Here is an 18,857-nt window from a genome sequence, read left to right as displayed (position 1 = left end):
GGTGACTGAAGCTCCCAACCGCTCCTTTTTTTCTTTTTTTTTCTTTTTTATTCTGGGCCAGCTTTAGCTCTGAGGCTCCAGCTCTTAGGCCTCCGCTGCTGAAAGTAGGTATCTGGTTTGTTTCGGTTCGAAACAATGTATAACTCCAGCTCTGACTCCAGCTCTGAGATCCCAGCTCGCTGAAAGCTGGTTTCTGGGGTTTTTTTTAGCTTCTATGTTTGTTACAATGTTCAAACTGCAGGCTCAGAGGCCTGCAAGGCAGGCGGGGAACGTTGGTTTCCTCCGTCACTGAAGGAAGCAAGCCTCATGTTAGTTTCCAGCTGCCTGGCTGCCGGCCGCCATCTTGGCTGACAGTTAATTTGCATATCTCCCTGATTAGCCAATGGGAAGGGTAGCGGTCGTACGCCAATTACCATGTTTCTCTTTTATTAGTGTAGATATCCTCTTAGAAGATGTATTTTTTATTTTATTATTTATGTATTTAATCTTTATTGTTGAAATTATTACATATGTCTCCCCTTTTCCCCCCCATTGACCTCTTCTAGCCTGCCCCTGTCCCCCACCCCAGACCTTCACCACCCTATTCTCTGTGTCCATGGGTTATGCATATATGCAAACAAGTTCATTGGCTGATCTCTTCCCACCAACTCACCCTCTCCTGCCTTCACTCTGAGGTTCGACATTGTATTCCATGCTTCTGTGTCTCTGGATCTATTTTTGTTCATCAGTGTATTTTGTACATTAGATTCCACATACTGGTAAGAGTGAGATCATGTGATACTTATCTCTCTGTAACTGGCTTATTTCTCTTAGCATAATAATCTAATACTCTCCAGGTCCATCCATGCTGTTGCGTGGTAAGAGTTCTTTCTTTTTTACAGCTGCGTAGTATTCTATTGTGTAAATCAGTGGTTCCCAAACTATTTGGCCTACCGCCCCCTTTCCAGAAAAAATATTACTCAGCGCCCCCTGGAAATTAATTTTTTTTTAAATTTTAATAGCAATTAAACAGAAAGATATATGTATTAATGTTTCTACCTTTTTCGTAAAATATAGTAAAGAAAGGTGTAAATTAGAAACATTGAAGTTTGAAATTATGAAACTATTTATTGAACTCAGAATAGAAAGGTAATACAAAAAAAGTTAAAACAAATGCACCTGTGGCCATCACCGCCCCGTGGATCGCTGCAGCGCCCACCAGGGGGCGGTAGCGCCCACTTTGGGAATCACTGGTGTAAATGTACCACACCTTTTTTATCCACTCATCTGCTGATGGGCACTGCTGTTTCTAAATCTTAGTTATTGTAAATTGTGCTGCTATGAACATAGGAGTACATATATCCTTTCTGATTGGTGTTTCTGGTTTCGTAGGGTATAGTCCTAGAAGTGGGATCACTGTGTCAATGGGAATTCCAATTTTAATTTTTTGAAGAAACTCCATACTGTTTTCCACAGTGGCTGCACCAGTCTGCATTCCCACCAGCAACATATGAGGGGAACCTTTTCTCCACATCCTCGCCAACACTTGTCATTTGTTAATTTGTTGATGATATCCATTCTGACAGATGTGAGGTGGTATCTCATTGTCATTTTGATGTGCATCTCTTCTGATGATTAGTGACTTTGAGCATTTTTACATATGCTTCTTGGCCTTCTGTATGTCCACTTTGGAGAAGTGTCTGTTTAGAAGTGTCCTTTGCCCATTTTGTTAAATTGTATGAGTTCCCTATATATTTTGGAGATTACCTCCTTATTGGATGTATCATTGGCAAATATGTTCCACTATGCAGTGGGCTTTCTTGTTATTTTGTTGACAGTTTCTTTTGCTGTGCAGAAGCTTTTTATTTTGATGTAGTCCCATTTGTTTATTTTCTCCTCAGTTTCCATTGTCCTACGAGATGTATTGGTAAAGATATTGCTATGAGAGATGTCTAAAATTTTGCTGCCTATGGTTTCTGCTAAGATTTTTATGGTTTCAGGTCTTACATTTAAGTCTTTTATCCATTTTGAGTTTATTATTGTGTATGGTGTAAGTTGGTGGTCTAGTTTCATTTTTTTGCATGTACCACTGCAATTTTCCGAACACCATTTATTGAAGAGACTGTCTTGACTCCATTGTATGCTCTTGCCTCCTTTGTCAAATATTAATTGAGCATGATGGCTTGAGTCAATTTCTGGATTCTCTGTTCTGTTCCATTGGTCTATATGTCTGTTCTTGTGCTGATACCAGGCAGTTTTATGCCTGTGTTTCTTCTTCCCTTTTTATTTCTTCTTTTTACACTAGTCCCTTTAGCATTTCTTGCATTGCTGACTTGGTGGTGATAAACTCCCTTAACCTTGTTTTGTTTCCCTTTCTTCTAATTTGCTAATTCGGTCCTCCGCTTCTCCTAGTTTACTGTTGAAACTTTCCATAGTGTTTTTTTTATTGCAGCCATATCACTCTTTATTTCTTCTTGATTCTTACATAAGTTGTTGATTTTTTTCATCCATCCAGTTTATGAACTGTATGATCCTTATTCTGAATTCTTTTTCTGACATATTGCATGCCTCCGTTTCACTTAGCTGCTTTTCTGGTGAATCCTCCTCTTCTTTCCATTGGGGGTTTGTTTGTCTCCTCAATTTTGCTCTCACCAAAGGATCTATTTGTTGAGTTGTGCGGGGGCTGCTCCTTGGGCGGCAGCAGCTCCTCGGGCTGTGGCTGCTCCTTGGGCGGTCGTGGCAGTGGCCGCTCCTCCGTTGGTGGTGGCTCCTCTGTTGGGTGCTGCTCACATGGCTACTCGCAGCAATGGTGGCTCCTCTGGCTGGTGGGGGTGGGCTGCTTGCCCAGCTGCTGCTCCTCGGATGGGGGCGGCCTGCAAACGAGGATGCTGCTCCTTGGGTGGGGGTTGGCTTTGTGAGGCTGCTGTTCCTTGGACGGGGGCGGGCAACTCGTGCAGCTGCTGCTCCTCGGATTGGGGTGGGGTGCTCATGTGGCTGCTGGTCCTCGAACAGGGCAGGCTGTGCGTGTCTGCTGCTCCTCGGACGGGGGCGTTCTCCACGTGGCTGCTGATTCTCTGACGGGGTCGGGTTGTGTGCGGGTGCTGCTCCTCAGATGGCAGTGGGCTGCTCGCGGGGCTGCTCCTTCTTGGGTGGGCACTGGCTGCTTGCACGGCTGCTGGTCCTCAGATGGGGGTGGGCTTCTCACGGGGCTGCTGCTCCTCAGACAGTGCGGGCTGCATGCGTGGCTGCTGCTCCTCGGACGGGGGTGGGCTACTCACTAGGCTGCTGCTCCTTGGATGAGGGCAGGCCATGTAAGACTGCCGCTCCTCTGATGGGGGCACACTGCTTGAGGGGCTGCTGCTTCTCTGATGGGGGCAGGCTTCGCGTGGGGCTGCTGCTCCTTGGATGGGGGTGGTCTGCTCTCACTGCTGCTGCTCTTGTGGTCATGGTGCCCTAGGCTAAAGCGTTGGGCTGGCCATAGGGGAGCATGCTTTGGAACTCACAGGAGCCCATGGCTGGTGTGGCTGGAGTCTCAGTGACCGTGGGACCTCAGCTGAGGTAGCTGGTCCCTGGCGGAGGTGGCTGTCGAGTCCTGGGTGGTGTCTCAGGGTACCCTGGGTGGAGGTGAGGCTGGCCTCCCAGTCACAGCAGCTCTCCCCTTCAGGAAGGCGCAGCCTCTGCGGTAGAGCCAGCCGCCCCGGAACTGTTCGCAATGGTAGCAGAGGCTGCCTGGCTAGGCGAGCCCGGTCTGCCTGCCCCCGTAGGTCCTGCGGGATCTAACAGTCCCTCACTCACATGCACACACACAGGCCCCACACGTCCACACACTCCTGTTTCTCTCCCTCACTCACTCATGCTTTCTCCCTCACTGTCGCCATCTTCCTGCCTCTGTATTTGGGTCTGGAGTGTTTCTGACCCGTTTGTGGATGGAGTCTCCTCTCTGGGTGTCTGGTTATGTGGCTCGCCTTCTACCCTATCGACCAAACAGTAAAAAAATGCAACTCGACAAGACACTACACAAAGGGAACAAAAGAAGAACGTACTCACAACACTGATTACCCCAATATAAGTGACCACCAGAGAAAAGAGAATTAGGGGAGAGAAAAGAGAGCACAAATGATATCAAGGAGAGAAAAAATGGTAAGAGAGAAAAGAAAAAAAAGAGAAAGGAAGAAAGAGGGAACAAATCTATAATAATAAAAGTGTAATATGCTAATAAGACCGGACAGCTGAACGACTTTCCGGACATCATTCTGGACATCCTTTGGACGAAGCCGCGGCGGCAGGGGCCAGAGGCTGAGGCGGTTAGGGGCGATCAGGCAGGCAGGTGAGTGGTTAGGAGTGATAAGGCAGGCAGGCGAGCAGTTAGGAGCTAGTGGTCCCGGATTGCGAGAGGGATGTCTGACTGCCGGTTTAGACAGTTGGAATTCTAAACTGACAGTTGGAATCCCCCAAGGGTTCCCAGATTGTGAGAGGGTGCAGTCCAGGCTGAGGGAACCTCATCCCCCCTTGCACGAATTTTGTGCACCGGGCCTATAGTGTGTGTGTGTGTGTGTGTGTGTGTATTGGAGAAAACACCACAGAACAAAGAGATAAACAAAAAAATGCAAATATCAAACACCCAGAAAAGAGGGTGGGGGCAGAATCTGTAGAGGCTGAGCTTATCTATAGAAAGTAAGGTTAAGGAATTGGATGAATAGGGGGAGGACCTCAGTTCAGTATAGAGGAAGTAGGAAGAGGATGAGTGGATAAGAAGAAAGAGAAAGAAGAAAAAAAACAAAAAAATTCATTAAAAATAGGATAAAATGAAGAAAATGAAAATAAAAAATAGGAAAATAGAATAGAATGATGAAAAAAATAATGCAAGAAGAAATAAAAATAAAGAAACAAAAAAGGAAATACAGAAAATAGAGAAAGATAACAAAATAAGAAAATAAAATAAAATACTAGTAAAAATGAAAAAGTGAGTGTCGTTCCTTTCCGCTGAGTTTTAATGTCCCATGGGGGCTGGTTTAAGATCTCACTCTTCTGTACTGTCTGCCACTTCTCAGTTTCCTGTTAGATTGTTGAAGTTCCAAGCGGTCCACTGCTCCTCTGTTTGTGTCTATCTCCACAGCCTTGACTGCCAGCAGGCGGGTTTAATCAGCCCACTTTGCCTGTCTGTCTGCTTTTAATCTTAATCTCTCAAGCGGCTGTTTCTGACAGGGCTATAGTTGGGGAGGTTGTCGTATGGCTTTCCAGGACTGAATGGCCTCTCTTCAGGCCAGTCCCTGAGGGCTCTCAGGTACTATTCAGATTTTTTTTTTTGGTATCCTTTGTAGCACTCAGGGTGTAGTCTGGTTGTGGCTGTATTGGGGGCCTGGAGACTGCAGGCAGGGGCTATCTCTTCAGGAGAAAATGGCTGCCTAGGTCCAGCTTGTCAGGTATGTCTCAGTGCCAGACTCCCGGCCACCTATCCCCGAGCTGCTCCCCTCCCTAGACTCCACAAGTCCGCACCTCAGCCACGGGTGAGTGTTTGTATTTGAAAGGTCCTATGAACTGGGTTTAGCGAATAAAAGCAAAGACCAGAAGGGAAAGAGCTGCGCCACTGCGAGCTCCTCCCCCCACCCCAGCACAGCTCGGCTTGGGCAGTTGTTCCGGCTGCCGCCTCTGGGCTCAGCCTCTCGTGGCTGTGGGCTTAGATTTAGAATCCCCTCTCGCCAGCAGCCCTGTGGACTTCCTTTCCACAGTTAGATGTTACGCCTGTCCTAAGGGACACGGCCTTGGTGCCATGCAGCTTCCTTCTGACCTTCTGGGCTTGGAGGTCTCGTAATTCTTTCCAGCCCAGATCCCTGATTTTACTGTTCTCCAGGTGTCCTCTGCCCTTCTCGGCTGCGAATTGTCTCACCAGCTGTGTCTACTTTGCCAATTCGGGGTGGATGTTATTCGATTTAGTTGCTCCTTATATCTGCTCCGGGACAAGGCTTGGGACACGTCTGCCTATTTCACCACCATTTTGTCTCCTCCATGTGTTTTGTTTTAAAATTAAATTTATTGGGGTGACGTTGACTAATAACTTTCTATAACTTTTAGCTGTACAATTTATAATAACATCATCCATATACTCCACTGTGTACTCCTCACCCAAAGTCTTGTCTCCCTTCATCACCATGTATTTGTCATGTCTTCTTTGTGTTTTTTTTAAATATATTTTTATTGATTTCAGAGAGGAGGTGAGAGGGTGAAAGAGATAGAAACATTAATGATGAGAGAGAATCATTGATTGGCTGCCTCCTGCATGCCCCACACTGGGGACCGAGCCTGCAAACCAGACATGACCTCCTGGTTCATAGGTCAATGCTCAACCACTGAGCCACATCACCAGGCTGTCATGTCATCTTTTCACTGTAGCACAGTCTGTTTTGTGAGAGTTGAAAATTAATTATTTAAAAATCCATATAATTTCTTTTTTGTCAGTCACATAACTATAGGCCAATGTTATTCTAAGATGTAAGTAAATTTTTCAATAGTTGAAGATTTTTTAGAAAACCCAATATTTGGTATACATTAATGCAAGGCTTTTACAAAGTCTAACACTTTATCATGAAACTAGAGGCGTGATGCACAAAATTCATGCAAGGGGCTTGGCCCTCACAGCTGTGGCGGCTTGCCTCAGCCCTTGCAGCCCTGGCTTCGTCCAGAAGGTCGTTTGGCTTTCCGGTTTAATTAGCACATTACAAGTTTATTATTATAGATTGAGTAAATTGTTAAGCATGAGTAATATTAGCATTGTCCCAAATATCCTGTTGGGTAATCATATTAAAACAACAATATAGTTAGAGACATTGAAGCTGTTGTTGTATAGCCATAAAATCCTGGGTTTATGCCCAGCATAGGTGTTGTTATTCTTAGTGAGGTAAGAAAGCAGAAAGAAGGAACTAAAAGATAATTATGTTGATTTGTTTTTGGGATATAATATTCCATGACTATTTAAAATCAAGAGTATTTTTGGAATCTGCATTTTTTTCAGAATATTGTGTTATCTTAATTGCTTAAGTATCCCTATGAGGCTTAGATAACTATAGCAATAATAGATACTTTGTTTCAGCAGAAATATTTGGGATATGAGTAGGCTATTTTAGTGTTTCAGATGTAGCTCTATATACAGTAGAGAGCTGGATAGCTTTCTGTATAAACCAATCAATTTAGCACCTCATACTCTTATTTTGAGGGACATAAGACCATTCTCTGAATATAATTTTTTTTAATCTATGCCCATACACAAATGTTTAATTTCACATTTATCATCTGGGAGGAAAACTGGGTGTTTTTCTCTCCAATTAAATTATTTTAGGTTAATTAGAATATGTACACTAGTTTATGTCCCATCACTTCTCAGCATATCTATGTACATACTAGCTTTTTATTTTTAAAATGTTATGTGTCACGTTGATAAGTATTTTTGTATCATTATTATAAAAATCAATTCTCTTCAGCAGTGGTTCTAAAAGACACTTCCTTAATGACTGTGAGATTATCCCAGTTGGGAGCTAACCTCAGTCCTCTTTGAAACTTCTAGTGATGCTGAGACTCAGGGCAGTGCTCTGTGCTCTGACCTGCCCTTCACCTTCTGCCTATTGTCTTGTAGGCATTCTGGAATTTATCAGTATAGCCGTGGGCCTTGTCAGCATTCGAGGCGTGGACAGTGGACTCTACCTCGGCATGAATGAGAAGGGGGAGCTGTACGGATCAGTAAGTACTGAGAAGACTTCACAGCCTTTCTGTCTCACACTGGCTTGAATGCACTTTTTCTGGGTTATAGTAGCCTCGATAAAACCGAGTCTGTTGGGAAGGAGAGTGTGAGCTCTTAGACTTTTTTGAGGCAAATCATTTTGTTTTTATTAATAGATATCATCCCTGGATCTTCAATAGACCAAAGTTTCTAAGAAAATATTTTATCATATGCCAAACCATTTTCATATCAAATACATAAAATTTACATGTGAAAAATCTCATCTTCTTGTATTGAATGGGAGTTATTTTCTAAATGAATTGAAATTATTTTCTCCCAAGCTTTGCTAAGCATTGTAATTAAAACTAAAAATAGATCATGCAGGATATATAAGCCCTTTTTCTGAGCTACATGAGATCTTCATTATGGAGTCAGAAGGGAGATGGAAATTATTGTCAGATATTCTTGTATGTGAGTAACAATATAAATATTATAATTTGCAAGTATTGAATTTTGTTTTTTTTTATTCCTCATTTCTTATCTTCATTGGCTGTGGGCTGCTTGGGGGAGGCAGGGAAGTATTTATGGTACCTGCCATTATTGGTGGTCACATGGGAATTTAATCCATTCTCTGCCATATGAGAACCTGGATTAGAATTTACAAAAAGTTGAAAACTAACAGCTGAGGATGGGAGAAGTTCTGGAGTCCCCTGTAACAGGAATGAAGGGCATATATGTAGAAGCAGGAGACATTTTCTATAGATTGCTTCTTTCCTAGCCACATACTAGTAAATGTGTTTGTGTATATGTGTACTAGGGTTGGAAATAGTATCCAATTTTCACTCTAAAACTTCAGATGACAATAAGTTATGGATTATGTAATTTGAATATAGCATACACCATTTTTAGTGACACTTGTGTGTTTTACCTGCCTTTGTAAAATTTGAATCAGGATTGGTTGATTTTGTTAGATAGTTAAGTCTTTTTTAAAAAAAGTGCTTCCTTGAGAGAATAGATTTTTTTGAAATGGTTTTATTTTAATTAATTAATTTATTTTTCGTGCCCTTGACCGGAATTGAACCTGGAACCCTTCAGGCCACAGGCTGACACTGAGCCAAACCAGCTAGGGCTAAATGTTTTTAAGCATAGGATTGAAATTAGCTTTTTAAACATAGCTATTGGTTTTGATAAAGTTATTTATTTCCGAAATTATTTTTGTTAATACTTTCAGTATGAAGACATAAGATGTAAGGAAATTTTTCAATTTTTAACTATATAGTGACATTCTCCTTTTTGTCCCTCCCTCAATTTTTTTTTCACCTTTAGGCATATAATGTGGATTTAAGTTGGTCACAGTTGAACTTTATATAATGCTTTTTGTGTGAGACTATGGTTTATCACAACGATCTCCAAACTTTTCAAATCATGTACCACCACCAAAAATGTTTTTGAGTATGGATTTCAATAATGCATATTAAATTATTTCAAAACTAGAGGCCTGATACACTAAATTCGTGTAAGGGTCTCGGCCCTCGCAGCCGCGGCGGCTGCTCCCGCTTCGTCCAGAAGGTCGTCCGGAAGGTGGTGGCTCTCCGGTCTAATTAGCATATTACGCTTTTATTATTATAGGTTGTATTTATAAGATATAGTTCATAAGTATTAGTTTATAAAACATGAATTAAGGTAAACATTTTTCAAGGATGCAGTGACTGAGTCAACACAAATAGAGGCTGGGCTATTTGTCCCCTGCTCTGGGGACCACCTTGCATACCCCATCACAGCCCCTGCCCCTTAGAGAGATGACTCATCTTTTAGATGAAATGGCTGTGTGACAGCCCCTGCGGTTTGCTGTTTGACAAGGAGCAGATGGAACTTCGTGTTCAGCACAGGAGCCTCCCGTTTGTTGTCTGGGCTCAGCCTTGTCTCTCCTTCTGGATTCTTTGGATGGCCTCCTCTCCTGTCATTCAGCTGCCCTCCTGCCAGTGTGGCTCCCTCTGTAGCACAGACTGGGGACAGAGTGAGGGCTCCAGCCTCAGTGAACACCAGTGACAGGAGTATGTGAAAAGGTGGCCAGAGGCAGGAAGTTGGAGAATCCCATTATAGTAAGTTTTCTGTGACTTCCAACTGCTTTGTTTAGAGCGAGCCCCTGAGCAGGGCTAAGAGTGGACTTCTCACCTCCACTACCCCACAGCCATAGGACTAGTTGACAATCCTTATCACAGCAAAGGGGACAATCCCAGAAAAGCTAAAAAAAAGCTCTTCTTCCTTCTGTGTTTGAGAAATGCATACCTTCTCATGTGTGTCTCCAGGCTTGGAGGAAAAGTGTGAAAAGGAACACATTTCCATACAGTGTTTCCTTTGTGGAAAAATATCTTAAATGGCTTCTGTGCATCCTGCCTCTCTCATCTCCAATTCATTCTCCACAGGAATGGGAGAATTACCTCCAAAACCCAGAAATGAATGTCCTTCTCAGCTCAGACCAATGCTCGCTTTTAAATGCCAGTGCCTGCATTCTTTAGCAATGCCATCAATATTATCACAAATATTGTGCCAGTCCCATCTCTTGCCCTCTTTCCCCATGTATTTTGAGTTGTCCACTTACTGTTCTATTTGTATGTGTGGTTAAGTTAACTCCTTTCTCTGGCATGTCTTCATCTTCTCTGCTCTACCTGATGAAGCAGCATTCTTTCTTTAAGATTCAATGAAAATATTGCCTCTTCTACAAAACCTTCACTACACCTCTAACTTGAACCCCAGTTATTCTGGTTAGCAGTTCTGGTGTTTTCCTTTGGGCCCCTGTACCACTGTTTATATTTCCATGGTCACTCAAGTACAATATGATATCCAGTGAAGTTAATTGTATTTCTGTATTCACTAATGTTGCCTAACACATAGCCATGGCCCTTGTACATGATAGGTGCTCAATATATGAATATTGGATTGAAATGAATGAACCATTGTGATTCTTTTTATGCTTCATTAAACATACAGGTGTGGACCTCATTGTATGGCTAGTGTGTACTTAGGACTCTGCTGGAAGGAAGAATTGCTATGTTCCATTGCCATGCTGGATCAGAAGGTGATAATGTGTCCAGCCCCAGGGGGATATGGCTGAGCCTAGAGACAAAAAAAGTGTAGTGATGGGAGCATGGGAACAGAATGGGCTCTCATTCTGTCTCTGCCACTAGCAAGATGCTGGGCCTCACTCTGATGTATAAAACAAAAAGCATGACTTAGCTGTCTGGAATGTCTCTTCCTACTCTGCATCTCAAGAATTTATGGTTTGGCTTTTTCAGGTTCACTCATGAGTCTTGTCTGTCTGACCTGTGATGTTCTCTGTGCACATGAAATGTTTGTGCAGTGAGTTCTTTTCCCTCCTACACGTAGAGCTGGGAGGAAAACTCCCTGGGCAGCCAGGTTACTTTTTCTGTGGTCTGTATCTGATGCAGGTAAAGGGTAGAGAGAGGGTGATAGCAATGCTTTTCTATGGCCCAGGACCACATTGTCCATTGGCCTTGTGGTCATCACACTTGGGAATGAGGAGTGACCCCAATATCTTATTTCATTGTGATAAGATTCAGAGAAGGAAAGGAAAGAAATGGGCGATGATTCTACATTAAACTAAAAATTGTAGCTTAAGGAATTTTCACCTTTGCGAAGTTGTGTAAAGCTTAGTAAATTAAAGTGGAGTTTTTATTTCTGAATATCGAGGAAAACTTGAAAAGATTGATCTCATTATTAAAGAAGATAAAGAGGAGATTTGGAGAAATAACCGACACTTGTATAAAGTAAATGAATGTGTAAATGTAGCAGAAATTAATTTAAAATGTATTTTGAAAGTTGGATTGTTTCTCTTTTTATCTATGTAGTTCTTTTGTTTTCAAGTTTATAGGAATGGATTTAAAAGGTCAGAAGTGAATGGGGTGATATTGCTTCAGAATAATGTACATCTAGGATTCTGGTTTCCTATTAGAATGTGGAAGTAGGAAAAAGTATATTGCTGTGTATCATGGTGTGTGGTTTGAGGAAACCTGAATAATTCTAGTTCTGGGGTGGAATTAGATTATTGTATCATATGTTAATCATTCATTCATTCATTTGCTAATTTATTCACAAACATTTATACCTATTATGTTCTAAGTGCATAACACTGCAACAAATATCTTAAAACCTGGTAGGATTATTAGTAGTTCAGTGCAATGTGAAATGCACTATATTAGAGAAATGCAGGTGTCTTGGGTGCCCAGAAGAGTATTTGGGGAAATTGGGTGGTTACATTTAAACTGGATCTTGAGGGACGTATAGGAGTCTCAGAAAAGGAATGACAGACAATTTAGGGCACATAAGCCTTAAATTTAAAGATTAGGATGTCCTGCCTCGGTGAAGTTTAGAGAGGGTGTTAGATTTCTCTCTCTCCTCTCTTTCTCTCTCTATCTCTCTCTCTCTCTCTCTCTCTCTCTCACACACACACACACACACACACACACACACACACACTTGGCCAGAAGATTAAAGAATTAGAGTATGTTTACATTTGCCACTTTTGTTGTTATCAAAGAGACTATAAGTAAGGCTCAAATAGTTATTTTTAGGGTCTTACTCCAAATTATCTGAGTGTTATCAAGATACTTGACTGTGATAAATATCTAATTAAAAAAGAACTCTAGGAAAAAATTAATTTCCTTAAAAAAGCTGGCATTTAATGAAAGATATTTGATGTTTTCATTAAAAAATGGTAGCACAATTACTAAAATTGTGATGATATAGAAAGTACAGCATGGACTCTGCAAAAGTGATAAACAAGGACAACACACAGATTCCTGGTTTGTATCCCTGTTATAGCACTTGCTTCATTCTGTACAGAATTTTAATTCCTTCGTCTTTCCCACTGGACTGTGTTTTTTGGAGTCAGAGTCTCTGTATCTATAATCTTTCCGTTTCTTGAAGGCCCAGCGGTGCACATTTGTGCAGTTGGCACCTGGTTTAGTGACCCAACTACTCAGCCTATCACGGCCCTCACACACAGAGTCATGCTACATTTGAATTTCATGTGTTGATACATGACCTAGTATGTGATTGTCCACTTATAGAGTCCAGTTTTTCCATAGGAGTTGTCTTATTTAACTACTAAAACTGAAAGCAAGAGAGGTTGAGTGACTTGCTCAAAGCCCAGAAATCATAGGTGGCACAGTGGGGACTTAAGCTAATTCTTGTAAGAACCTGGCCACCATCCTGACAGAGATACTTGTAAAGTGAGTGTTTACTATAGGATTTGGTGGTTATATTTCCAGAGATGCAGTTGGGCCCTGTTTATGTGAATTCATGTAATCATAACTGAAGTTTGGTGGATTTGCCACATGTATAGTCTTAGAGAAAAGTAAATCCATTAGTTGGGGTGGCTGTCTTTACTGAGTAGAGGTACATGAGCCACCAGCTACTAGAGGGGTGTATTCACAATGTGGAGAGTGGCGAGGGGCCCTGGAGAGCCACCTGTCCTAGATTGAAGACCTGTATCCACCTCTTTAAGAGGAAAACATATCTCAGATCCTTAGAATCCCATATTGACTCAAATGATTTTATTAGGTTATTTAAATATGTACAAACTCCTTATACCCCTTTGATAAGGGCAATTCAAAACATATATTAAAATCCACACTAAATTATAAAACTGATACAAGCCAAATTGGCATGATTGTTTTAATGAGATGGCTGTTGTTATCTGACTGAGGCTAAGATGCTGCTGAATGTTGGGTGGCTCTTATGTGGCAGCCCATCTTCTCTTGAGCTCAGAAGACCTAGCCCCTGGCACCTTGGGAAGACATTTTCCCCTACGTCTCCCTATTCAATAACTGGGAGGCCAGATGAGGTCATCTGGTCTTCACTGATGTTCCATATATGTTATTTCCTTTTCCTATTAGCCCTGAAAGTAACTTTAAGCACAACTGCACCCTTGGATGGCAGTATCTGGTAATACGAGGCCATCTGGAACAGCGGTTCTCAACCTGTGGGTCGCGACCCCTTTGGGGGTCGAACAACCCTTTCACAGGGGTCGCCTAAGACCATCGGAAAACACATATATAATTACATATTGTTTTTGTGATTAATCACTATGCTTTAATTATGTTCAATTTGTAACAATGAAAATACATCCTGCATATCAGATATTTACATTATGATTCATAACAGTAGCAAAATTACAGTTATGAAGTAGCAACAAAAATAATTTTATGGTTGGGGGTCACCACAACATGAGGAACTGTATTAAAGGGTCACAGCATTAGGAAGGTTGAGAACCACTGATTTGGAAGGTCTAGAATAGCCTTAAAATGACCCCTTAATTTTTTCATGAAATGAGAAGACAAAGTGAAAATGTTCTTGTAGAAAACTTGTAGCCCCCAGGATAGGTCCTGGGATCTGAAGATGCCAGTTTTGAAAACATTGTGGTGGTGGGAAGTCCTAGCAAGGAGGGTTTGTGGTGTGCTGGAGGTGGCAGCTTGACCCTGGAGGTTTATGGGAGGCATTGTTTCCGTTAGGTGCTCTGCTGTGGCAATTGTGAGCAAACTTTGAACAAGCAGAATAAGCTCTGTGTTTATGAAACAGGACACCATAACACATAGCATGTACCACCAGACTTAGCAGTTTGTCATGATGTGTGTTATTTCAGATGATTTTGATGGTAGACATTCAGATATGTCCTTTATGTAGAGTCTCCAAAGAATGTAATTCATATAAAGGAAATGGAAAGGGTCATTTGTCTGTTTGAAAACAGGAATGCTCAGGAAACAATGGTTTTAAACACAGATTTTGGATGACAGAGCATTGCCTTATACTGCATATGTTTTCAAAGGATCAACTAATCTTTGATGATAAAGAGGGCAGCACCTCAGAAGAGTATCTTCTACCATATTATTTGATTTTGTTTCATACAGTGTCCTTATTTTAGAGATGAGGAGAGTGAGAGTGTAGTGGCTAGTGACTTAGTCAAGGTCACCCAGATAGTATGTGACAAATTATGATTTGAACTTGGGTGAATTAGTAAACCATGTCCAACATACACGTATAAGAGTGGGCATCCATTTTTGGGAATAACATTTTTTTTTAACTAGAATTAACCACATATTATAACAGGATTTTAGTATTTCCTTCACAGATCTGATTTGGAACAATTATTTTTCTTTCTAGTTTTTATTTAGTGGTTCATTTACTGGTCCTTAGCATCTCTACTGCTGGCCACTAGTTAGTTGAAGTCATTTAAATATGTACTTATTATTTAATTTTAATTGAGTTTATGTTGTTTAGCAGGGTAGCTACATTTACTGATTATCTGAGGTGTGTTTAAAATGTTCAGGTCAGTAATGGCCAAAGTCATAGGGCACAGGTCTGCAGATCTTACAGGCTCTGCAAAGGATTTAGTTTTAATAGCTAACAGCTCTGTAGATGGCTATCATCCCCTTTCATGGTAGGGGTATGTGCTGGGCACCAGGTAACATGCTCAGGGATGGTCCTTCTTTAGGTTTAGGAATTCCCAAGCAGAATCTTCCTCCTGATGGGCACAGTTCTACACGTGATCCTAACTTCTTTCTTCCTGCCCTTGGTGTAGTCATTTTCCTTGTTCCACACTGCGGCGTGCTCAGAAGTCCCCGTCAGAGTTGTCTGATAAGGAGAGTTCAGAGAATGGTTTCAGGAAGCCCCAAGTCAGGCACTATAAAAGCTGTTTCTTGCAATGGAAGTTCTTGATTCAGTGGAAGAACTTCCTCTGGACAGTTCTTCACTGTCCCTAATAGAATTCCATTTCATAAAGTGTGAATTCTGCAAAGGTAGGGTTGTGGTCACTTTAGTTTCCCATGGAAGCTAAACCATGTCTTGCATGGACTTAAACCATGTCTTGCATGCAGTTAGCACTTAATAAATATTGAACGTGTCACTGTATTGTCAGTGGGATTCCAGATTACCTATTTCTTGTTTTCTGTAAAAAGAGGACCAGGCAGATTGTGGCTTACAAACACCTAATTTACAAATAGGTATTTGAGGCTAGAAAAGGAGACCAGAGTGGTTCCTGATCATTTTGTATATAAGGCTACCTTTTTGATAAAAAGTGGCAGGGATTCCCACATGATAGTATTTGTACTTATGTCTTTTGATTGAAAAAATGCCTTATGACAAAAACTCCTGAGAATTCATTAATGTTTTTAAGTGGTTACCTTATGACAAAAACTCCTGAGAATTCATTAATGTTTTTTTTTTTTAAATATATTTTATTGATTTTTTACAGAGAGGAAAGGAGAGGGCTAGAGAGTTAGAAACATCGATGAGAGAGAAACATCGATCAGCTGCCTCCTGCACACTCCCCACTGGGGATGTGCCCGCAACCAAGGCACATGCCCCCGACCGGAATCGAACCCGGGACCCTTGAGTCCGCAGGTCGACGCTCCATCCACTGAGCCAAACCGGTCAGGGCAATGTTTTTAAGTGGTTACAGAGCAGGTCAGATATACATTTGGAAAGAGCAGCATGTCTGTGAGGTGATGTTTCCTTTATAAAGTTTACTGACTGTGCAGACCCCTGGTTTCCTACCCTGAGCCTTGCTGCACCCACGACATCGAGTGAATTTCTAAGTTGAGATGTGAGGACCACCAGTAGAAAATGACATTGGGGAAAACAAACCTTGGCTCCTTGCCTCCCAGTGTTCCCTGCTTCTGCCCCTTCTGATCTTTTGCACTCCAGAGCTACTGGGACCACTTTCCCTCACCTACCTTCACCTCACCTCTTAGGATGCCGCTTTTCCCAGAACAGACTGTGGGTCACACAGAGCCTGCACTTGCTCCTCAGCTCAGCCTGTTTCATGGGTCTTTAGTTGCAGAGCTTCCTGCTTCTCTCAGGGAGACCTATCTCCCAGTTCCTCCCATTAATGCTATTGGGAGCCTGATCAAGAGCCAGGAGGTGCTCTGTCACTCATTTATGCTTCCATTTCATAACCATGTGCTTGTTCACTCACTTGAACACCCAGTCTTTACTTCACTCACACACTCAGTCACTATTCCATTCACACACTCAATCACTCTTCCAGTCACTCACTCACTCAGTCTTCCATTCACTCACTTGCACACTCACTATTCCATTCACACACTCAGTCACTCTTCCACTCACTCACTCTTCCATTTACTCACTTGCACACTGATGCTTGCTTGCTTTCACAAAGTCCACAAGCATTATTGATATCACCTCTTACCATCATGTGCCAGGTGCTGGAAATACAGTTGATTTTCATTATTTGTAGATTGCATATTTGCCAATTTATTTACTTGCTAAAATTTGCTTGTAATCCTAAAATTATTCCTATGGCACTTCTGTGATCATTTGCAAACATGCACAGACGAGCAAGAAATGAGTCGCCTTGTAGTCGCCTGGTGGGTACCCTCCCAGCTGAGGTCCATCAAGGCAACCTCTGCCTTCTTGTTCCAGCTCTCACTGTAAAAAGGTGTCCTTTTCAGGATCTAGTTAGTGACACGTTTTTGACATTTTTGTGTTTTGTTGGTGATTTTGTGTTTTAAAATGCCCCCAAGCATTGTATTGAGTGCTGTCTAGTGTTCCTGAAAGCAAGGAAGCAATGATGTGTCTTATGGGGCAAATGCATGTGTTAGACAAGTTTCATTCAGGCACAGGTTACAGTGCTATTGGCTGTGAGTTTATTGTTACACTAGAGGCCCGGAGCACGAAATTCATGCAGGGGTATGTGTGTGTCCCTCAGCCCAGCCTTCACCTTCTCCAATCTGGGACCCCTCGAGGGATGTCCGACTGGTTTAGGCCCAATCCCAGGATTGGGCCTAAATGGGCAATCGGACATCCCTCTCACAATCCAGGACTGCTGGCTCCCAACTGCTCACCTGCTTGCCATCCTGATTGCCCCTAACTGCTTCTGCCTGCCAGCCTGATCACCCCGTAACCACTTCCCTGCCAGCCTCCCCTGCTGTGGCCTGGTTACCCCTAACTGCCCTCCCTTGCCAGCCTGGTCTCCCCTAACTGCCCTTCCCTGCCGGCCCAATTGCCCCCAATTGCCCTCCCCTGCCGGCCTGGTTGCCCCTAACTGTCCTCCCCTGCCGGCTTGGTTGCCCCTAACTGTGCTCCCCTGCCAGCCCGGTCACCCCTAACTGCCCTCCCCTGCTGGCCTGGTCGCCCCTAACTACTCTCCCCTGCTGGCCTGGTCGCCCCTAACTACTCTCCCCTGCTGGCCTGGTCGCCCCTAACTACTCTCCCCTGCTGGCCTGGTCGCCCCTAACTACTCTCCCCTGCTGGCCTGGTCGCCCCTAACTACTCTCCCCTGCTGGCCTGGTCGCCCCTAACTACTCTCCCCTGCTGGCCTGGTCGCCCCTAACTACTCTCCCCTGCTGGCCTGGTCGCCCCTAACTACTCTCCCCTGCTGGCCTGGTCGCCCCTAACTACTCTCCCCTGCTGGCCTGGTCGCCCCTAACTACTCTCCCCTGCTGGCCTGGTCGCCCCTAACTACTCTCCCCTGCTGGCCTGGTCGCCCCTAACTACTCTCCCCTGCTGGCCTGGTCGCCCCTAACTGCTCTTCCCTGCTGGCCTGGTTGACCCCAACTGCACTCCCCTGTAGGCCTGGTCCCCCCAACTGCCCTCCCCTGCTGGTCATCTTGTGTCCACATGGGGGCGGCCATCTTTGTGTGTTGGAGTGATGGTCAATTTGCACATTACCTCTTTATTATATAGGATAATAACAACAACATTAACTTGAATCAACAACATTAACTTAAACAGAAACACACATAAAACAGGGTTATATGTTGATTATTGGAAAAAATGTTATGCTGAGAGGCTGGCAGGAACCTAACCCTGTTTTTCCCTCAGGAACAAGTGGTTCGGTATTCTCTAATTCTGTGTTCATGGCTACTCTGTAGAACAGAACTACCGTGATAACGTAAATGACTGAACCTATAAATGTAAATGATACCTCCTCATGTGGGTGATCCTAGAACTGATTCAAGAAGAACTTGCAACTTTGTTGGGGAGTTAGATAGGCAAACCAAAAATTATAATTTGGTATGATAAATATTATAATAGAACTAGAGGCCCGGTGCACAAAAATTTGTGCACTGGCGGCGGGGGGGTGTCCCTCGGCCCCACTTGTGCCCTCTCACAGTCTGGGACCCCT

The 18,857-nt window shown here is 43.0% G+C and overlaps 1 protein-coding gene across 2 annotated transcripts in view; it reads left to right on the top strand.

The window, feature by feature from the left end:
* The window catches only part of FGF9 (fibroblast growth factor 9), a 57,224-nt gene that overhangs the window by 10,206 nt on the left and 28,161 nt on the right, over nucleotides 1–18,857 (top strand). For both annotated transcript variants that reach the window (XM_005879987.2, XM_005879986.2), the window contains exon 2: nucleotides 7,607–7,710. In XM_005879987.2, the coding sequence (XP_005880049.1) occupies nucleotides 7,607–7,710 (104 nt within the window). The remainder of the gene's footprint in view (nucleotides 1–7,606; nucleotides 7,711–18,857) is intronic.

Source organism: Myotis brandtii, unplaced genomic scaffold, assembly GCF_000412655.1.
Source record: "Myotis brandtii unplaced genomic scaffold, ASM41265v1 scaffold62, whole genome shotgun sequence".
NCBI lineage: Eukaryota > Metazoa > Chordata > Mammalia > Chiroptera > Vespertilionidae > Myotis > Myotis brandtii.
The sequence above is the reverse complement of the archived record's forward strand: the minus strand, read 5'-3'. Positions and strand labels throughout refer to the sequence as shown.